The sequence below is a fragment of the Tyto alba genome, unplaced genomic scaffold (genome assembly GCF_018691265.1).
Source record: "Tyto alba isolate M040663 unplaced genomic scaffold, T.alba_DEE_v4.0 Super-Scaffold_18, whole genome shotgun sequence".
Classification (NCBI taxonomy): Eukaryota; Metazoa; Chordata; class Aves; order Strigiformes; family Tytonidae; genus Tyto; species Tyto alba.
This window is the reverse complement of record NW_024881280.1, coordinates 23,793,383-23,816,700: the sequence shown is the minus strand read 5'-3', so window position 1 is coordinate 23,816,700 and position 23,318 is coordinate 23,793,383. Positions and strand designations below refer to the sequence as shown.

Genomic DNA, 23,318 nt, shown 5'->3' with positions numbered 1-23,318 from the left:
AAACATAATGGGACAAAGCCCAGGACGCTGGGGGCCTGGCTGGGATGCAGGACTGTCGGGCCTCTCACAGCGCTGCTTGCCTCAAGGCCTGCCTTTGTCTTTTCTCCCTCCTTCCCTCCTCTCAGCTTCAAAAGCAATAAATTAAAAATTGAAAAACAGAGCAACAGGTCTTTGAGAATGGCTTGCTCCTGGCCTCTGCTGTTATCAGGAGTGTCTATGAAAGACTGACTTTGGTCCAGTTTAGTCAGCAAAAGTCTGCATTTTAGCATGGTCTGTAGCTCCAATTGCTGGAACATGCAAGCCCCTAAAATATGCAGCAGCAGCTATGTTACAAAGGTAAAGAAATGTAGCTTTCCAAAAAAACAGGGGGAAACAAAGCTTTTTTAATATTCCTAAAAAAGAGCTCTGCCTGGGATTTTGGAGATCTTCTAAGGCACAGGGAGCTGTCCAGAACTCACCATGGTGCAAGAACTTGGAGACAGGGAAGGGGCAGGAAGCATCTGGCCCGTATAAAATGAGGATGCCATCACCTGGCCTGCAATCTGCTTTTGAGCTCTACAAGAGAAGCCAAGGAAAAGCTTTTAAAGTTAATGAGCATCCTGTCAAGGCTGCATTGGCACAATAAATGTGTGGAGCTGCGTTTTGAGTTCAAATTCAGTTCAAAGTGACAAATACAATCTCCCATGGTGAAGGTGTTGCAGAGATGTAGGAGAGTTTGTCCCAGATCATCAAACAAAACTTTCCCTTCTTAGTGACGAGGCACAGATACAGGCATCTTTTAGCAGTTTCAGCCTTAGTTCTTCAGCTCCCCACTTCCCCAGCAGCTCAAGCTACTTTTACCTACACAAGAGGCTCTTACCTTCAGTATCTTTGTGCCATGAGACAACAGAAGATGTACAAGGTCCATGTGAAAAGCCTTGGTACTGAGTTGGTTTAGGCAAAGAACATGAAAAGTTCTGTGGATTTAACTAGAATTTCCAGATCCATTCACAGGTTAACTGTAATAACTACCAGAGGCACAATTTGAGCATCCCAGGACATTTTAATGTGCATAATTACTAGCAAATGTCAGGAGTCCCCCTCTGTTATTCTCACAATTCCCCCTTTCAACTGAGAGAGTTGATGTTGTTACAAGAATTTTATTCAGAAACAAAGATGTGAACAAAAGCATCCAACTCACATCCTTGTGGTGCGAGATTAGCGCATATTTCAGTGGCTGGAGGAGTTCATGTGTCGCACTCTTAGCTGCACAACTCCACAAGCAGGTACATATTCAGTATCAAGAATTTTCCCTGAGATTTCAAATTAAACTTATATTTTCTCTATTTTATTGAATGACCTTCCTCTTATTTCAGGTCTAAACCTTCACTACTAGAGCTATACCTTCTTTGAGCTTAGCTGGCCTTGGCATGCTTAACACCCTTCATCTTTTTCCTTAACTCAGTCCCTCCCAGCCTTTGATTGTATATTGCTTTTCTCTGAACTTTTCCCACTTTATCAGTATTTGGGGCTAGGCAAGTGCTCACAATTGAGCACATTACTCCAGATGTGCATGCACAATAACTGTACAAGGAAAGTCCACTGCCTTCTTGCTCCTTCACTTTATTCAACATGTACTATATTATTTCCTGCTCCCTGGCTTCTAAAAATTACTCCTGCTATTTCTCTGACATTGAAAAATGTGGGGTTTGGAGCAAAAAGATTTTCTTATAACAAAGGCAACGTAGTGTCTACTCAGTTCTGCTGCAGATCAGGAATTAAGTGCATTTTAGGTCCTGGGTCTTCATATAGAGGCAAGGTCATGAGTGTAGCAGGTTAGAAGAAGAGGTGCATCAAAATAGCCTTGTGACAGTCTAGCAGGGGAAAGGCAGGGTGAGATTATGGAGCACTGGAAAACTTCTGCAGGCAAGGCCTAATCTACCTCAGCTATTCCTGGCTCTAGCTGGCATTACCAACCTCTTACTTTCAGGAGCACTAAACTTGCCAGTCCTAGCAAATGAAATCAAATATTTACCCTTCAGTGGAGCAAATTTTTGTTGGGCTCCCAGTAGCATCCTTGGCTCCATGCCAGGCACAAAATACTGTCACAGTCTCTCTGATCTGGGGAATACTTGGCAGGTAAACACTGTATTTTTTTTCTTACACACGTCAGTTTTGAAATTCACTAGTAGAAAGGCTAAATCAAGAAGAAAAGTAACAGCCAGCTGACTGCAAAGTTCAATGCCTTCATCCTAGAGTGGCTCATCAGGTCCCTGGAGAAGCAATGAAGGCAACTGAGCATATCTCCTCCATGTGATCTAGATTAACAAAATCACATAGTGGAAACACCCTCAATTAGTGCAAACATAGGGGTGAGCTTTACTGAGTAAAAGGTGGTTCTGGCTTCATGTTTCCTGCACATATTTCCACACCTGCAAACACAGTCAGAGCCTGCAAAAATATTCTAACAGCAAGACATACAATAAGGCTAACACAGAAACCTGGTATCATTCTGGTCTCATAAGGAAACCTCAGGGAAGATTATCTGCTTAAATCTGACATGCAATTGCCTGAACCGTGTCATGTCATGTGTGTCACCCCCCCAAAATTTAAAGTAATAATTAATTAATGAAATTCAGACAGAGCAGGTGGACTCTGAGTGACATTAACCTCACTGTACTGTCTAGATCCACTTGGATTAAGATAGGTCCTTTGGATTTAGACAACATGTTAAAAGCCACCTTAAATTTGATCACTTGTCCTAGTCCAGGCAGTTTCTGAGGTGAATATACACACTCCACAGAATTCACACTACCAGAAACTTAGGTTCAATACTGTACCACTTACAGAGATAGGAAAGGTATTCCTCATTGCAAAAGTTCCTCTGTAAAATCCTAGCATGGATCAAGTGGATCAACACAAAACTTGACTTGTACTGACATTCTTCTACTTTTCCTCTATCAATGTAGGCAAGTCTATTGAAAACCAAACTGGAAAAGACCAATTGGCTCTATTTATTCCTAGACATATATTTTTTTTATTGCTTTATTCAAGCAGATTTTTGCATTTCATGGGTGGATAGCAGCAGTAGCATATGAGGATGAAACCTGGAAACTGGCACCACTATCTGTCTCGAATATGCTTATGACTGAGTCTGTAATTAAAGTCACTAATCTCTCCTGGAAACCCGTATTCCATACCTCTCTCCAGAGAGGCAAGGGTTAAGTCAGGACCAATAAGTTAGTCTTGCACCCTGTAATGCCTCCTTTGAAAAGCCGCTCACACAGTTTACAGGGAAAGAGTGAGAGTGCAGCTGCTGTCCCAGCCAACATTTGGTTCCTATTACAGTGAATAAATCTCCCCCTCCCCCTTTTCTTTTTTTTTTTTTTTCTCCCTTTTTATATTAAAAGTCCATCAAACACATTTTTTTTCCTCCTTAATATTTTCCATTAAGTTTCCTCCAGCATAGGCTTTCCCAGAGCGTGGTGCTCCCTGCTATATGTGCTCAAGCAGTAGCTGCAGGATCGCACTGAGTAAGAGAATGGGGAATGAAGAAAACAGTTCAGGCCCCTTGTTCAAGTCTCAAGAGGCAAGTGAAAAGTCACAGTTGGGCTAAACTGGTGAAATCTAGAGCACTTGAGAAGAACAAACAAACAAACAATCAAAAACCAGGCTGTTGAGTTTTGTAGGGTTAGGATTCATGAGATGGGGGAGAGTACTCAAATCACCCTGTTGTGCCCAGAGCTAAATGCCTCTCCCACCATCAGCCTCACAAAGGACAGCACAGGATGGTGCTACACTACAGGGCCTGAAGGGTTCCCCCAGTGTTCTGCTGTCCAGGTCTTATACCACTTGAGGCCCAAATTACTTCTTTAGTTGTGCCATATGACTGTGAAGTAGAGATGTCATATGCTCCTAACTTCAGGTGTTTTGTTGTCTAAATACTAAATGCCGAGTACACAAAGAAACCTCTAAAGAACACGACAAGCCTCTAGATTGCACAAAATTTGCACTGAAGTCCATGAAAGCAGTCAACTTTGCTTGACATCCAGTACACCTGTTATCTTGTTATGTGGTAGATGAGGACCTGATGACTGTCTCCTAGAGAAGACTTGACAAATCTGAGAGCTTGGATGGTCTGTCTATGGGGACAAAGCATGCTAAAGTACACAGTTCCCTGACATCATCCCTATAAATTTCAAGGCCACGAATTATAACCAGATAACAGAACTTCACAAAAGAAGCAACACCTCTACACTTATGATCTATATACATAAAGAGAAGGTCAGAATCTGTTCTACACTCCCAGAACAAAGATGTACAAATTCACCCAATCAAGGACTGTAGAAAGTGCCACCTGAAAGCTAGCTGGGCAAGAGTCATATTAGGAGAAATGCTTCAGGTAAAAGAGGTACAGTAGCAGTATGGCACCAGGAAGATGCATCTGCTGCTACTGTTCAGTAACATCACTGTATAACATCTAGCTGCTGAAATACAATAAAATAAGAAAAAAATACAAAACAAGAACTAAAGGTCACTTCTCTGGGTCCTTGCTGTGAGGCTGTATGCTTGTGGTTAACAGTCTCTTGGTTTTGGATAACTCCCCAAGCATTGATGCAAGGGCAGAGTAAAGGTCCTCAGGAGACCTTTTCCCTTCAGCAACTGAAATTTATCAATCTAGCTCCAATGTAATGAAGCTAAAGGAGTTACCCAATAAAAAGAAGACAGACTTACACAGTCACCTAAGCCCAGTGGAACTTATATACTGGCCAAAGAGGCATCTCTAGCATCCTTATCTTCACCATGTTATAAACTCGATTTCGTACATAGTTTCTGCTCTCTTTGTCCCTCAAGTGGATTTAGACAAGGTAACAAGGTATGACAAGAAATAGATTGGATTTGAGAGTGATCCTCCACCTGTTAAACAGAACATTTTTGTCCTCAGGTTCCTTCTGCAGTTCTGGTAATGCTGGAGTTAAGGGAGAAAATTTTTTTACCTCCACCTCCTGTACAAAGATCAACTCACCTGCCATGGCTCCCTGAATATTTAACAATGGGTTAGAGAAAGAATAGGAAGAGGTGACTGTGTCTGTGTCAGCACACACTTTCTGAAGTCTGTAACAAAGCAATTACATAAAATATAATCAGGGTATGGTGGTGGAATATACTCATATTGACAAAGAGAACACTAGCATGTATCATTACCTACTGCAGAAGTTGACCCAGTAACTGTATATGCTGCATAGGTGAGACCATCCTATCACACACATTGCAGGAAAAAAAAAAAAAAAAAGCTACGGATAAAGAGACCACAGATAAATACTACACACAAACCATGACATACAGACTTTTGGCCATCCTAAGGGCAGCATGGCACATTGGCACCAACGCAATCCCAAGGTTGTGGTGCTAACTGTTTTACAGCTAGCTTTTTTGGAATACCTGCAGGACTCATGATGGCCAAACATGGCTGTATTTGTACTGTAAAAGTGCTATCTTTCCCTCACTCCAATTTCCTTAAAGGTAATGGAAGATATTTTCCAGAAGTGCTTATTTCAACCAAGGCAACACAAATCCTTAGCAATGCCCTTCTCAAGCTAAAACTGACAGAAGTTTTCCAGGTGTGTAGTGTTCCTTCTAAGAATCCTCCAGAGATACCCTACTTGCAGAAAACTACTTTTCAGAAAATAATTCTACCCTAAAAATGCACAAGGTATTTTTTCAAACAAATTTGCTGTACTTTGTTGATAGCTAAAATGCAGCCTAAAAAATAACTTTGAAACAGAATGGCAGGTTCAATTCTGAATTACATGTTATCAATTTTTAATATGGAAAGAGGAAATATTTTAGAAAAAAAAAAACTAGCCAGCACTGGAACAAAAAAACCCAGTGCACCTCCTTCCCAAAACTTCCTATGTATCTGTCCTCCTCCACTGCCTCCAGAAACAGTAATGACATACCAGGACTGGATTATAAAGAACTGCAAGAAAAGAGTGTAAAGACTTTTATTTTTACAGAGCCTTACCTGAAAAAGCAAGCTCTTCAAGTACTGCAGAGCAAGAATCTCCCCATTTTTTGGCACTTTGTCCTCCAAGGATTAATACCACAGAAGCATGTTGCCTTGCCAGAAGAGACTATTTCAGTTTACAACAATTTTGGCCTCCTTGCTGGTCTTTTGTCTTAAGTTGTACAGAATACAGTCCCCATTCCACTCCTAATGTTGTCCCGTAAATTCCCACCTCCTATTGGGATCCATCTACCTCTTCGCCTGAAAACAGAGCCCAGCCTGCAACATTTCCAGTAATCCAATGTTTCAACAAGAAAAATCACAGAGGAGTTCACATTATTGTAAGGAAGTTCAATATTCAGTGGAATAAACTGAATTATAGCATCTTGGTTTTGGCAGAGAAGAGTTAAGTGAGTAAAGGGGAAGCTCCCAGCTAAGTGCCTCCAGCAGATACAGCACTGAAAGGCTTTATACGAAGCCTTGGTTTAGCCACCACATTTCTCTGTCTCTTTCCTTATTGGAAAGATGATCTGGTCCCTCTAGTCTCAGCAAGAAGTTATGGGGCATCATGGATGTAAATCTCTGCCTATTTTATGTGGTCATTACAGAACAAAAGATTAAAATTACTATGGTTATTTTGGGAGGGGACATAAAGCAGATGAGAGGTGAGGAAGCGGTAATTAGAGAGGCAAAGAAAACGGAAGTGAAATAAAATTATTACTCTAATAGGCCTACGCAAGTGCAAGGTGCTTCACTGACACGTGGCATGAGACACTGTAACTCAAAGGGTAAAATATAATAAATCAACACTATTGCTAATACCCACATTCTTGGTTTAATTAATTTTCTTTCATTTTCCTCTTTCCATCCTGTCACTATAAAGAAGAATGCAATGCATGAAGGCTGGAGGCAGAAGTACTGCACAGGGCTGAGGCAGCATACCTGGCAGCTGCTAAAACAGAACTTCAAAGTCTCAGCTCCTTTTGAAAACCCATCAGGCAAGAACCACTCCTCTCTTTCAGCTTCTTTAGGAGCTGGTACACTTAACCACTTCAGCATGTTTGGCAGTTCTACAGCCACTTCCAAAGCAGGTGGTGGAGTGGAAAATTGTGGAAGAGCCCCAACTCAGTTGTCTCCCTCTTCCCCAGCAGGCAGCGAAGCACGTGCTGACCAAGCACACCAGCTGACAGACCACAGTTAAGCGCAGAGAACAGGGAATTTGTGATTATACCTCTGAAACTACAGAAAAGGTGCAGGCTTACCTCAGTAAACTGGGTTGACAATATCTTTCTCCAGGAAACTGCTAAATGTGATGACAGACTTTGTCTGTCATTAGAGGAAGATAAGTAAAAGGATGTTCGGATAATAATATTGTATAGTACAAAGAGCTGGCACACTCTTAAAGGCAGTTCCCAGACTTGTCTAGGATTTGTTGAAAGATCCCTCTCTGTCATACCCTGTTTGCGAAAGATGCTCAAGTTGCAAAAAAATTACTTGGATCACCTAGAGCTTGCAGTCTTTTACCTGAGATTTCTGCCTACAACTGCAGGCTAGGAGGCAGAGACTATAAACACTGGTTTTATTTGCAGCACCTAGAAAAAAGCTTTTAGGATCTGTCCATTTGAACAGGCACCCGTATTTGCGATGTTTCCTCCTTCAGTGTGAACAGAAGAGTCTATGAAGCAGTTGTGCCAGCTCTGCTGGTCATCCCAACTGCATACTATATCCATCTTTTCCCCTTGGTGTTTGAGAAGAATAGGAATCTAGGGATGGTGCCATTTCCTTAGGTATGAAACTTTGCTTGATTCCTTAATGACTGATTTTGGGTAGGCCTTTCAATTGCTAGGTCTTCTGGACTGTATATGGGTGTTGAATATTTCTAATGACTCTGGAAACCAAAAGCCAAGAGCAGGTATCTGCAGAGGAAGTGCAATAGCTTTCATAGGAATTTGTGGTTAAAGATGAAAAAAAGTTATGTAATCCTATATTCCAGTCCAACCCAGTCCCTTTTTCTAGAGCCAAAATGGAATTGTTTCCTACAGTGTACAGAGAAAATTGTATAATTAGTCAGAAGCTCCCAGACTCAGGAACACAGATGGGAACCATGGAATCACTACCTCAGGAATTTCACCAATTGCATGTAATGCTAAGCATGAGCACATCAAAGATGCAGCTGCAGATGCTAAACCCTTATAAGGACAGACTAAAATATCCCAGCCATTTAGTGGAATAATGTCCTTTCAAGAGTCCCCTCCCAGTACAGATAAGGCACATCAAGAGAAGACTGTAACAATAGTGTCCAGTACACAATCAAGAAATCTCCATTATATGCCACTTCTTTATACTTGATGCCTTTTATGATGTTTCAGCAAATGTTCTAAATAGAGTAGACTTTCCTCACAAAGGCCACAACTGGTACATTTCACAGAAAATGAGTCTGTAGCAAGACAAACAAGAGACCAAACATGGCCTCCAGATGGTTCGAGCGGAACACAGTAACATGTGCAAAGAGGTTAACCTTCATGTTGGGTACTGGGTTTATGGCTCTCTAGAGAGTAGTTGGGAGTATGAGACAGTAAGCAAGCTCTTGGATAAAGGCAAATAACAGACACTAGAAAAAAACTGGAAGTAAATTACAAGAGCAGTTGTTAGCCAGTTTTGGTACCTAACAATATATCCCATAAACACCAGAGTGAGATTTTCATAAGCAAGATGCAAACAACCATGCATTCTGTAGCAACAAGCAGAACAATTCACAATCTATGAAAATACATATCAGGAATTTAGATAATTTCAGAGCAAGACATGCAAACAACAAAATATCCAGCACCACAGTTCTCATTCCTTTCACAGACACGCTCCTCAGTAACGCAGGCCTAATGTCTACACTAACGTATTCAGGTTCTGATATGCTTCAGAGGTCATAATCTGTTAACAGAGAATTTGTTCTGTTTAGAAAATACCAATAAAGAAAACCACTGCGCTACACAAATTACATTCTCCCTTCTATGCCTCAAAACAACCTAGAAATTTGTGCATACCTTTCATTTTCTTTACACAGATAGTAGAGGATACTTTCAGATTTAAATCATTTGGGATAGCATCAGCAGTAGGAAAGTGGAATTTCAGAAACAAATGAAAACATGACTCTGACCTTTGAAAAAAACAAAATCAGTTATGCAAACAATGTCCTGAATGGAGGGACAAAATATTTAAATGACTACAAATGGACTGGATCCAAGTTTCTTGAAATATACCAGAATAATCAAATTATTAAAATTGGGCTTTCATATTTATTTTAACAGCACCTATCATTTTATTTAATAAATAATTTTAAAATTTATTATATATTTATTTATATAAATTAAAATAAAAAATTAAAATACTTGTGAACTTTAATAGATAACAAAGTTATTGTTCCTGTGGATTTTTAATGAAATTAATTCCACATTAAAACACAGCTCCTTCTTGAGGGTTTTCAAATTTGAAGAAAGATTAGCAAGTTCTCAATATTCAAAACCAAACTCTATGACAGGCAGCTGTTCCAAAAAATCTTAATAGACAGCCTTTATTGGAACGGTTCATATGGGATAAGCTCTAAATTTTCTTGATTTTTTTTTTTTTTTTTGGTAAGGAATTTTGGAAACAGAAGGCTAGGGGGATCACTGTCAGTAGAAATCAAAGTCTCACTCTCTTGGAGAATATCCTGGAGATCTTATATCCAATTCTTTCTAATAAAGAGATGTGTTTAACAATGCACCTCATCTTAAGAACAACAAAGTCTCTGAAGAATCACTTTCGGGGCTCTCTGAATGTTTCAAGAGTCTGTGCTTAGATTTTCCACATACACCATTGTTCTTGTTGATTTCTTCACAACAGATGAGATGGTGTTCTCTTTGCCATGTTGACTGCCTGAGTTGGAAAGCCTTTAACTGCTGTTCAATTTGTCATCCACCAGAAGATATTTACAGAGAAGCCAAAATCTTTAGCATCATGAGACTGTCAAAGAATCTTACACCCAAGGGTCTGGTAGTGGAGATGAGATCAGAAATATATTGAACAGATCACTCCATCTAACAAGTTATTTCAAGTTTCTTCTAACACCACAGTTTGAGATCTTTCAGGAAACAGCCATGGGGAGTAGAAGTCACTACACTGTAAGCTATATGTTGTCTTTAATGAGTACTCATTTGAAGTTCTCATTTGAAATTCAGATTTATTGTTTATAAGTGATAGAAGCCATAAATCCTAGATACTTATTCATCAGTACCATAAAAGACCAACACAGGTGTCAAACCTGAGCTTCTAACTAATATAAAGAGTATTATTTAATTTATGCTATATTCTGTGGCTAAAATCTCAGAAAAGAAAAATCCCTGAAAATGCTGTATTAGCTGCAAAAATAGGTGTGGATCTGAAAGTTCAAACAGTTTCTAGGAATGCCAAACCTTCATTGATATGATTGTTACCTCCTTCTGGATCTGAACTCAGTCACCAGCAGCAAAAAACAAAATTCTTCAACTTATTCAAATTCAAGTCAGCATCTGCAGCTTTTCAAGATGCTAAGTGAAGAAAAGCTGACACCTCTTTACTCACCAGCATCTTTATCCCAATATCAAAAAAGAAACAGATGGTCCAGACATGAGGTTTCCTCCTCCTCTTCACATAGTCTACCAAGCTGAAAGTTTTCTGAGCTGAATTTTGAAGAAAACTCAATTTTCAACACTGAAGATATTCACAACCCAACTTGGCTACATTCTTCATGGAGAATTTTTTTTTTTTTCAGCAACAAGCAAATAAAGAAGTAATTATGCATACAAAAGGTTAAGACCACATAAGCCACAGCCCTTTTGCTCCAAAGGGTGACTCTTGCCCAGGCTAAGCATCCTTGACAGACAGCTGCCAAGTAGCACGGTCAGCACTGCCAGATAACAATTATCTTAGACTAACTTTTCAGTCAAGTCCCATGTGTCAGATAGCAGAAAGGTAGGAAGGGCAGTGGAAGACATTTACTGAGCCAGATGCAATCTGAAATTCAAACAAAGAAGCCATGCAACATCATGGATACCAGCAGCTGGAACATAAACAGTGTCTTTGATAAGGCTTTCTCACTTTGAAATTCATTTTACTAAAGGTTGTTGTCTCAGGGCCAGTTTCCAGTAGACTTGGATCAGCCAGGCTGCCTTGGCCTCTCCCCACCTGGTTTGCTGTGGACAGTAATTGGATGAGAAATGTTAATAAAAGTTCACTGAGTGCAACAGGAGAGTGTCTGGAAACTGTGGTATCTTAAAGTGCTACCTAGCTTTTTTGTCTTTTTTTTTTTAAAAAAAAAAAAAAAAAAAAGAGTATAACCATCTTTCAACTATTGTTACAAAATGAAACCCTAGAAATAACTGTTCATGATAAAGGACTCTGGATACATTGGTATTTTGGTATTTCTGTCCTGACATTGCAGAGCGTAGTTAAAAATCTATGTAATTGGCACTGGTTCTGGACAATACAATAACCACCAAAATGCTTTCTTGCTCATTACCAAACAAGTCCTCTTACCTAGGGAATTTTGGTCAAACAACTCACTGGCTGATAGTATACAGTGTTGGATAAAGACTAAGAAAGTATTATTAACCATGAATGTTACTCATTATTATAATGCATACTATGCTCTTAGCAAAAAGCTGGCATTCTACAGTGGAGTTCTGGTTGCCCCATCATCTTCAGATTACACAATATATGTACACTTCAAAAACCTATGAGCTAGTGAACAGGATCACCAAGCAAAGCTGCCACCACATGCACAGGTAAGCTGAAATACTTCCTGACTTTTTTATGCATTTTTTTCTCTCTCCCTTTTTCAAAAGAGGTTTTTGTTAAACGCTGGAGTCCTGCATGGCTCACAAACAGCTGCTGCTTGATATCTGCAGCCCAGAGAAGCCCTGGAGAATAACAGGCTGTAATGGAGTCAACAGCATACAGTTCACAAGCTATTGTGTCAGCTACAAAACTCCCCCAGTCTGAAAGGTGGGGAAAATTAGATGACAAAGCAAGATCTTCATAGGAAAGGCTGACTAACACTTTCAGGGATGGGAAAGGGGTTTCTCTGTGCTTTTGGTAGGGAATTCCCATTTACACTACAGGATAAAACACCAGAAAGAGCACAAGCCTGAGCAAGCCAAGCTAAAACATGACCTCGGGCTGGATTGGAAAATGTGATCATGCACTGGTGGTAGAAACTTCACTGTACAATGGAAGGTAGCCCCAAAATAAAGCCAAGCAGGAGGGAAAACCCTTTGGTTCCTTTTGCTACCTCCTGCTCTGGCATTTGTACCTGGTCACCGAAACCCTTAACTCATCTGAGCTTGACTGCAGGCTCTTTGCCTACTGACTTCAGGGAGTTGTCCAGGGACTGCCCCACATGAGGGCTGCCTTCTGGAAAGGCTTTCCACACAGATCTCAGATCACACCCTGCTCCCAACATCTGACAGGCTTACTGAGATAGCAAGATCATCCTAATTCAACTTCTCTTTCTCAGCTGTACAACACCAATGTCTTCAACACAACTGTTCAAGATCTTTGCTCTCACCAGTAACCAAACTTCATTTCTAATACTACCCTCTAGACACCTCCATTTTCTTGAAGTGAAAAGGTATTGTGTAGACCTGGAAATCTCCAAAATATTCACAACGAGTTCAACTTCAGGACAGCCCTGGAGAGCGAGGCAAATGAAGGAAAAGTTGGTAACTGGTCTTGTCCTTCATAAGTCTGGCCTACAAAGGGGATTTCCATTTTTACAAAGCAGCATTCTGTTGTGTGTCTGGTAGGGAGGATATAAAACATGTAGCTCTGAGATTTCAGAGTGCCTCACTGTGACCCACAGGAATAGCACAGTTCAAAGATGGGCCCATTCAATCCCTCTGTTCTTAGGCCAGATGGACCTGCCCTGAGATCAGTGCCAGAAAGGACGCTCTTCTGGGAAACTTCCCAATGCCCTTCACAGCTGCACAACTGTGAACTAATTCCACTAGCTATGGCATGGTAGCACGGCTTTCATTTCTACCTCACTACCTGCAAGACCAATCAATGGACAAAATTTGAGGTCCCTGTGTGGGGAAGAGCCAGGGACGGATAAAAATATTGCTAAAAAAAAATTAGGAAAGGGGAGAAACCAGACATTCGTGGGATTCCCTGACAGCTCTGTGCAGAAGGAAGGGCTGGGCTGGAAAAAACAGGGCCCCAGGTTCCTGCCAAGCTGTCTGAGGCCCGTCCTTTCCAAATAGCTCAAAGAAACAGCCAAGGCTCCCTTGTAACCCTTTCAGAACTCCTCTAGAGAGAAAGGCTGCTGTGGCCAGAGCTGCTCCCACAGAGCACCAGACTATGGGGGTCCCCTCAGTCCTAGAAGGCTGTAAGCAGCAGAGACCATCTCCCCCATGACCTCTACTGAAGTGAGACCTACAGCCACATTAACCCTCTGAACGCCACTCTGGAAAACAACTATTTTAATGGTGATTGGGAGGTTTAAAGAAATGAAGAGGAAGGGAAAAATCTGCTGGTCACTTTGCAGTATGATATATCTAGAACCTACACAGGGTATCTCAAAGAGATTTAAGATCACAGATGGTTGGAAAGAGGTTATAAGTCAAGAAGTGCAAGACACTAAAAGATTTCAACTTGTTTTATATTGAATTAGATCTTTATTAGAACAGAAAACAGCATGTGACTTCCATCACAGCCAACAAAATCCACTGGTGGCAGCTGAAAGCATGAAGAGGAGAGTTCACTGGTGAGGAAGGGAAAAAAAAAATTTATCAGCATGAACTGCCTATACCTGTCGCTCAGTTTTACATTTACTGCAATAATCAAAGAAAAACAACTGCATATTAATAAAAAATCCAGGGTTTAGCATGGTCAGAAGTCACCAAGATATTAATATATGTAAGTTATGAGTTAGAAAATAAAAATACAATAGTGTTACTTACATAAAACCAATGTTTTACTCCTACTTGATGTACTGTTTTCATTTCTTGTCATCTCTATAAAGACAGCCAGACCATTATTAGAGGGCTGGGAAGATTTCCATTTAGAACTTGAAAAGAACGGCACTGTTTAGTTTAGCAGAGACAAATATGAAGGGAGATGATAGAAACATAGAGAATAAATAATGTAGCAAATAAATCAAGCGTTTCTGTTTGCCTTCATGTATTAAGTGTGCAGAGACTTTTGGCAAATTTAGGAAAATAAAAAAAAAAAAAGGGACCTTTTGCATAATAAGTAATTCACCTGTGCAACTCACTGCTACAGCTCAATGCAACTACAGTTTTTCCAGAAAGTAAAAATATATGTAGAACAGAAAATATTGTGAGAACTACAAGCCAGCTGTTAACAGTTGGAGGGTAAAAGCAAGCTTCCCCCCCGACAGGGAATTTCACTGTGGCTCATCGGAACATTCTCTGTGCTTCTACTGAAGATGGTGGTGGTAGTTGCTCTGAAGCACAGGATGGGCAAACTAGACAGATTAGCAGTCCAGTCCAGGGTGGCAAATCCTATGTCTACATTAGGGTTAGGTCAGTTTGTGGAGGCAGCTGAAATGAGAAAACCCAAACCCACTACAGAGTATTGGCTTGGGGGAAGCTATGAAACCCCTGTCTCTCAGCTCCACCTACCAACACGGGCTACTTGCTGGGAATAACAGGAAAAGTCCCCGTATCTTTGCTGAAAAGGAAGTCGTGCAGTTGAAGGAGAAACCTGCCCCCTCAAATTTCGAGAGCTATTTGCCCAAACTATAATTGCCCAAGGCCAGCAGATGCAGGTAATGCAGACACTGTGCCCCCTGCGTTCAGTTAGAGCTGGTCCAAGGGAGGCCCCAGGCTGCAGCTCCAGCAAAGCCTCCCAGAAGCAGCAGAGCAGAGGGGCCACACTCGCACAAGTCTGCTGGTGCCCCGCTCTGCCCTGCTGCGAGGCCCCAGCTCTCGCCTCCGGCTCACAGCCCCAGCACTGGCTCCTACAGTCTCCCTGCACGTGGCCCAAACCCCCTTCGCCTCTGGAAAGGGTCCTGCGATTAATCTCACTTATTACCTCGGAAAAGTAACAGCACAGCGGCTGCCAGCCAAGTCCGACTCAACAGTGTCTGGGGAGCCGAGGCTGCGGGGCCAGGCCTCAGACTGTCTGGGCAAGTCACGAGCTTTCCGCCTTTCCTCTCCCGGAGGCTCCAGACAGACAGAGCCAAGGCCTAGCTGTGGGAAGCAGGGATCCTTCAGGACTGTGCCAACCCATGGTGCTGAGGCTCAGGGCGATTTCTGAGCAGGATGGAGAGTAATTGGACCTGCCATCACAAGTTTCTTTAGTGTGACCAAAATAGAGAGAGAGAAAAAAATACAAGGCAAGCCATATCTTTCTGAAGTGTAAGTCAGCCAGTTCACTTCCACAGTTAACAAGTTGTCGCTGGTGACCCTGGGAGATGTGTTAAAAAAACAAAACAAAACAAAACAAAAACAAAAACATAAGAGGCTGCTGGGGCAGGGGAAGGCTGTTACTGGCACAAATATGCACAGGTAGAAGAAGAACATGCACAAACTAGAGACAGGATGAATTACAAGAATGTACAATTACCCAGGCAGTACTTCTATTTTTTTGCCCGCCCTCCTCAAACCTCCTCTGAGCAGAAGGTAATAATAGACCAAAACCCAAATTTAGGGCTCTCAGAAATGTTGCTTCTGAAGGACCACAGGCAGAATCAGCATGACAGAGCTGCCAAGGAGATGCAGACAAGGGATCATGGAAAATCACTGTACCCACTCTCAATTACTCCTCACCTCAAATAAAGAAATTTAATTAATTTAGGCATTAAGGTAAAGAGGTAAAGAGAAAAGAGAAGAGGACAAGAGGTATAAGGAGAAAGGAACAGACACGTGGCTATGCTAGCACAGGGTTGGAGTCAGTGCTGTTGGTCTGCTGCTGTTCTGGCACTTCTGTGTTGCTTAGCTAGGGAGTTGTTAAGGTCAACGCAGTTTGCTCAAACTAAACTGAAGGCCTATTGTGTAGCCCTCAGGGCCTGCTGCTTTCTCCCTTCATTTCCTCCAGAGGCATCAGTGCAGCACAGTCTCCAAGTTAGCTTGCACCTACATGCTGTGCAAACAAATAGGCTCTGACCATTTGGCAAGTGCGGCATAGAATAGCAGTCGAGCAGCCTCTACCTTGCAAGAGACTGCAGGGAGCTTGAAACAAATGATTTGGAAGAGACTAAAGTCACTATCAACCTTTAAGATGCAGAACTACAAGGCAACACATATGCAATAAAGAGAAATAGATTTATCCTTATAAAAACTTGGCATTAGCTGACAAGATCCCTGAGAACTCTCTCATCCTTACTTCTAGCTGCAAGCCCATATGTAGTTAGTTCTTTCCCACAGCTCCTACTGCAATATCCATGCTGCTTCTGCCATGCTAAACCCACCCTGTCCTTGCTCACAAGTCTTGCAAAACAGCAAGACTGTCCCATCAAGTGTTCATCCTTCTATCATCGTGAGAATCGCCTTGCATGTTGGCATATAACTTGGCTATTCCAGTTTCACTCTTCTCATACCTATTCAGAACCTGTCTAGTCAAGGTCCAAGCCTCATTTCTTATTTTACATTCCACATCTCCAAAATGTAAAATAAAAACTGAGGAAACAATGAAGCCACTTGCACCTTCCCATTATGTCAAACTCAGTGAGCTGCCCCTTTGACACAAAGGATCAAGACCCGTGAACTGCAACTAGCCTGTGACAGTTGTCTGGGGTCTTTCTGGCAAACCTCAAAGTTTCAGTGGGAATAGAGAAGAGATTTACACCAGTACAGAAAAAAGTCTCAAAGGAGATCAGAGACTCTTCCACATCTTCACGAGTTCAAAGGATATATACTTAGTATGATCAGAGTAGAACATCTGACATCTAGAAAATGTAGCACACATACCTCTAGCAGTAAATGAAACCAGCATGAAGCAGCAGTAGGCACTAAGTGGGGAAGGAGGATATAAAGTATCCACTACACAGTGAAGTCTAAGAAAGGCCAGTGGTTAAAAAGAAGTTTCTGGTTTGGGAGACTACAAAAGCAGTGTGCAAGATTGTCAGAAGATGCAGCATAGGGCTCTTAGTTTGTGAGCTGGGGTGTGCAAGAGTGCAATCATTTTTATGTGTAGAATTTTGGGGACACAAATTAATACATATTTGCTATTATAACAGGCACAGGAAGCTAATGTTTTAAGAGCTACTGGATTTCCTGCACCCATACAGTTCAGTTGATTTGTATGTGAGCAGTAAATATATGCAATGTGACCTGTAAATATATGCAATGTGTACCAGAAGCACCTACTACGTGAATGCTCTAACTATGCTGTGAAAGGGCATGAAGTCTAATTCCTTTGAAAAGCTGCAGTCTTACTGCACATTAGATATTTCCAGAATTTTCAGAGACAGTATACTGTTTGGGGTTCCTGAAAGCCTGAGATACCAAATGTCTAGGCAGCATCTTCTGGTTTCCCACCTCATTCAGTACTTCTACACAAGGAAAAATGAAAATGAAAATACACAAAGCAGAGCCTGTTTGGGAACCTGGACATATGGCCGGTATGTGCACACAGCCCGTGAAGCCCTGAGCAGCTGCCACTGTTACTACCACTGCAAATGACACCAGAGCAAATTAAACTTAGAAACCTTCAGATAAGAAAATTGAAAAAGTCTGGTTTTATACAATTTAACCCAGATTAGACAGCCTGCCAAGAAAACATCATTTCTCAATGAACCTGAGCACCTTGGCTGAAATTATGAGCTAAGAAGTATTTTGGACATGTCAAGCAATGAGAAGAGGAGAATCCCTTGTTTCTGGCTGCAGTAGCCCTCCCAGGGCTGCTGGGATAATTTGAACTGCCATTCTACCCTTTGATTGATGACAGGGAATCCTGCTTGCCTGTCTGCCCTAACCAAGTTAGATAAACCTGTCAGAAGATCCATGGAAAAAATATGCTGAGTACTTTAAAAGAGCTAGGTTGGTCTTGTCTTTAGGTTTCACAAAGATGTTATGAAAGAACAAGAAGCTAATGAAACAGAGATCTGAGAAAACACTGACCATCTCACTGCTGAATTCTTGCCGACTGACTGCTCATACAAGTTCTAAAAGATGAACCTGAGCAAGGATGGCTGCTGTTTAATCCAAGGTGCCCACTGAAAACACAGAAATCTGTACCAGTTAGAAAGAAATCTTTCTCACTAGCTTTAGTCCAAGTCTTGGAGATAAGTGACCTGCAGAGCCCAATTTATTCTTTGAGGAGAAATCCACTGTCTTTTTCAAAAAACAAGCGACACAGCAGCTGCAGATTCCAGTGCCAGAAGCTTTTAGGAACATCTACCATTACCACCAGTAGGGATTATGCAACTATTTGCCAACAGGTACTCAAAAGTTAGTTTAGGTTCTGAATCAACAAGCTTCATTGTCTTAAACACCTGATTTTTTACCTTTGTTATGCAACTGAGAACGCTTTCAAGAGAATGCTTTTCCAACAGCAGTTCTAGTAAGGTTTTGGCTTCAGTGACTGGAAATTAGTTTCACTGGATAATGAGGAATCACTTTCATATCTGTTGTCCTTAGATTACATTATTAAAACTGTAATAAAAAAATATATATAGGAATCTTAAATACTTCTACAACAAAACATTTAACTATGTTTAGTGCCTTTACAGCAGAATGTGAAAGGGTGACAATCATGCCTGATGGATAGAGTGAGAAGCTGAGATAGAACTGAAATGGAGCACTGAGACAGGACTAGGGTTAAAGGAGAGAGCAGATTTGGCACAGCCTCAATGAGCTATGGAGGGCAACAGAGGCAGTGCTGCAGCAAACGTGGTAAAGGCTGACAGCCATGTTATGGTAGTTAGAAGTAAGCCCATGTACAACTTGGAACATCTCACTTTTTGTGTAGCCCTGAAGGCTTCTTTGTCTGGGGCATCATTTGAGTGGGAAGAGCACCCATGTTTATAAAAAGTGACACCAAAAAAAAAATCTCTCAAAAGGCACAGCAGTGCAGATTTATAAAATAACATTTTAACATATTCAGACCTGTTCTCTGTCTCTATGTTATAAACTCAGTATCATCTTTACTTTTTTACAAGTAGACTACTGATTTGGCACCTCATCTCCTACAGTCAAAAGAATTCAACAAAAGAGGGGAGAACTTCTTTTGAGAAACATTTAGATAAGTACTGGGAGAGTGGGAATTAAAGAGGAGGAAGATTTTTCAATAAGAATAGCCTGAATCCTATAGATTGCAAGTACCAAAACAAAATTTCAGACAAACCTTAGTAGCACTAAAATGGCTTAGATTTACCATAGAGCCATACAAAAAACTGTAAGGACTGAGTTTCAGAGGCAGATGTTTGAACTGCAGTCAAGTGCAAGCCAGTTAAGAAACCCATTTACAAAACATTTCTATCCTTGACAAATTCTACAACTGACAGACCAGAACCTTAATTGAACAAAACAGGAAGCTCTTCTTCAAACCATAATCCAGCACCCAGCACAGGCTGCCACCCGTCATATGACCCTCTATGAACTGCTGCCTCCAATGTAACAGATTGATTAGCAAAAATTGTATTTACGATACAAGATAGCCATCTCCATATATCATGGACTTGATATGCCTTTTGGTATTCTCTCATTAAATAAAATTTCACAGCCCCAGCAATCCAGCACTGCCCAAGAATCCCTTTTTTTTGATTTACAGATTTACATAAAACTTCTAACTTCTGGTATTCTGGCCATTCAATAGAAGCAGCCATGAAGATAAAGTAATTCAGTAAAGAGTATTAAGACATCTTTCTGTCTCTTGATCTGAGGATAAAAACAGAGAAACTGAAGTACTGAAGGACCAAATGGTTCATAAAAGGTTCGAAGATGGAATCTTATACCAGCTGTGACCAGACAATTCTGAACTACTTGGATTGCTGTACAAAAGAAAACAGAATTTCTACAGGTGTTAAAATTATGTACACAATGCTAGATGGGGCACAGCCCTGGAAGTCATTCAGAGTGGAGTTCTGGGCATTAAATGGTGGGTTCTCAGATCTACTGGTTATAAGGTTATATATATTATAAGGTAACTTATAACTGAAATGGTTTCAGAGCAATGCGGCAAATAGTGACTTCTGCACAGTTCAGCAACAGAAGATTTTGTCCATGAGTAATCCTTTTCCAGCTATGTGTGTGAGTCCATGCAGAGGTGTAAGCAGAGTTGAGAAAGGAACAGAAGCTCCAGGACAGCCTGCACTCTGCTGCTCTCTCAAGCTATGTAGGAAGGGAAGGCAGTTTACACCTGTTGGATGGGTTCTTTATTTGGATTAGGTAATAGCTCGCCTGGCTGGGCTCCAAGAGCAGAATCACCACCACCTCTTTCAATAAATCTAAACCCCAGAGGCAAACATTGTGCTGGAACAGAAACAGGCCAGGAATTCATTTCTCGCATTCCTCTTCTTCAGGCAGGACGAAAAGCAGTGACTGATGAAATAAGAACAATTTTACTTGAGCTTTCAAAATCCCCTTCCAATCCTCCTAGTGAAGGACTCATTTGGGAACAGATGACCACTCAGGTCACGTCTTCTACACTGTGTGTCTACCTCTCTCATTTCTCTCCATTTTCCAGTAGCATTCAGGCACCAATGACAAGAATCAGTAATTTAATATATACTGTGCTTTCCAGTCCTAAACTCATGTGTTGAAGAAGCTCTGCCTCATTATTCTATATTAAAAGACAAAAATGAAAGCTCAGGCAAAGGATTAAATAATATTTACTGAAGTGGCAAAGGAAGAACTCTAATCTGCAGTTGTGGGCCTGTATTCAGCCTAGTCTACTGTAACAAGCTTGCCTTGCTCCTAGCTTCCAAGTTCCAGAATCCTTGGGGTAAATCTTGCTGCTCTTTCAACCCCAAGAAGAATGGGTTTACTGCAGAATCACAGTCTTCTGCCTTGAGTCCCATAACAGCCATGACTGTAAATTCTGATTTCCAAAATCCATAAAGAGCATAAAGAAGCCATCTGAAAAATAAACTTTTATAAACACTGAAAGATGCTGCTCTGTCTTTGAACAATCTAAAATTGTTGTTCAAGGAAAAAGCATGAAGATGAGGCCTTAGTGGAGATTCCTGCAGTATCAGGCATAAGCTTGCATTCTGCATACGTGTCTCAGCACCAGCAAACCTAAACTTAAAGATGTAGGGATGAGAACCAATCAAAGAGAAACAGACATTTCCCTTTCATTCTACGTGTTCATCCATGCCCTTATTTCACCATGAACCTGCCAGCTCTGGGAACATACCTCTATTTTCATAGGCCTAGTTTCTAGGATAGTCCCAAGAAGATCCAGTACTAGGCCCTTAGATGTTATCATCTGAGCAAGAAGCCAAACACAAATTACAAATGAGCTCCTGAGTGCATTGCATTCTTCTTCAAAAAGATGGAGCAGCAATTTTAACTTACCTGATTGCTGAAGAGACAGATCTTTTGTCACCTATATGAGTGTCTGACTGAACAGCCCACAATGACCCTCTTTTGCTGAGTGGTGACTGGTAGCTCTGTGGGGCGGCTGCATCCCCCTTGCTAATAGCTCCACTTGCCAAGTTCAGGTTTGTTAACTAAAGAGGAGAAAGAAAAAAAAAATTACATCAGAATTAAAAGCCAAGAAAAGAGTAAAAGGTGTTGCTAATTAAACTGGATAGAGTATGCACCAAGAGAAGAAAGACTGCTAGAGAAGTGAAATCTTCAGATGCAGAAAAACTTTGCTAATTGCATAAAGCAGTGGGAGAGATGACACTAACAGCCACCAGGCTTGAGATTAATTCAAGTACCAGCATTAAAACTACAACCCTTCCATTCACAGAAGAACAAAGGAGGAAAAGAACAAAGATGGGGCAAAAATCCCGAAGTAAGAAAGCAACATCACGTTCCTGCCATGTGAAAAATTAACTCTACACGCACTAAACAAAAGCTAGAAACTCATATCACACTGAGCAGAGACCAGAGTCTCTGCCCAGTCATCATGAGCTGTGTCACTAAGCCAGCCATATGCGTCTGTCCTCTCTCTACCCCTCTTTATGCATATGTACAGGCACAACCCAACAGCACACATACCTCGGATATAAAATTCAAAACCAAACTCTACCACACATGACCCAACATGAGCCAGGTCACTGAGAACACAGGAGAATGGGGTCTCAAGCCTCAGTACTCCAGAAGTGAAAATACAGAAAAATTCAGTTTAGGATCCTCAGTGTGGAAGGAAGCTCCAGGAAGCTGAGAAGCTCTAGCAGGTGCTGCTGAGTATATTTCACCTGAAGCTTTTCAGATAGTTACTGTGCAATCAAGCTTGGACAAATTTTTAAATTCCAAATTGACATTTCAAAGCATGGGAGATCCAGAGATTTTAAAAAAAAAAAAAAGTTTCTAAAGACATTAAAATGCACAGATTTAATTTTTATTTTTTAATTGAGCCTGGGTTTTGACCAGAACACTTCGCCTTCCCTTAAGTGTTCTGAAAAGTGAGCATTAAGCACAGAAAACATGAGTCCAAAAGGAAAAAGTTTCAGAACATTACAAGTAATTTAAAACAAGATCTTACAGTGGGATATATCAGGCAAGTTGAGTAGTGGCCAGTGTTAACCATCTTATATGGAAAACAGCATTAGGTGTCATTTTGATGCCTCCACCTCACCCTTAAATGTTGTTGTCTTCTGTAGAATTTAATTAAAATTTAAAGCATTTTCATTGCAATAACAGAAAGCTTCAAACTAGGTTTAGTTCTGATTGTGCCAGGCACTATACAAATACCTAACAATGACAGTTTCTGGCCACAAAGAGTTTATTGTCTGAAAAGAAGCAAGAATGGCAAATGAGGCCAACACAGAGGCCAACATGCTAAATGAAATAGGATATATACAATTCTTTGCTTGTCAGCAACAGTGATCACAACTCTGCTAACACATCCAATGTGTGAAATGAAGATGACTTTATCCAATTTTCTCTCCTCATCATCTTGATACCAAGAACCATTTAGTCTGATGAATTACTGCCTCACCCCTGCTCAATTAATACGATATGCTTTCCTCTCTAATACTGTATCATTGTTTATTTGAAAGGTGTCTTTCTAAGCAAAGCAGGTGAGCAAATAGCTCAGCATCAGTAGTGGGGACATTTAACACATTCCAGAAAGACAGGTGTTTAAACTACAGCAGGATTAAATACAGGCAAGAGATTCAGAAGGAGGGAGAGAACACCAGCAAGAGTATAAGCTTTAGCTGCAGCCAGCCCACCCAGAT

The 23,318-nt window shown here is 41.0% G+C and overlaps 1 protein-coding gene across 5 annotated transcripts in view; it reads right to left on the bottom strand.

Annotated features, from left to right (window-relative positions):
* Nucleotides 1-23,318, bottom strand: part of TTLL5 (tubulin tyrosine ligase like 5) — a 146,612-nt gene that overhangs the window by 38,931 nt on the left and 84,363 nt on the right. For 4 of the 5 annotated variants that reach the window (XM_042791291.1, XM_033008589.2, XM_033008590.2 and 1 more), the window contains one exon: nt 21,484-21,638. In XM_042791291.1, the coding sequence (XP_042647225.1) occupies nt 21,484-21,638 (155 nt within the window). Of the gene's footprint in view, nt 1-5,005; nt 5,095-21,483; nt 21,639-23,318 lie in introns of all 5 variants that reach the window. The other variant, XM_033008592.2, reaches the window with a different exon arrangement.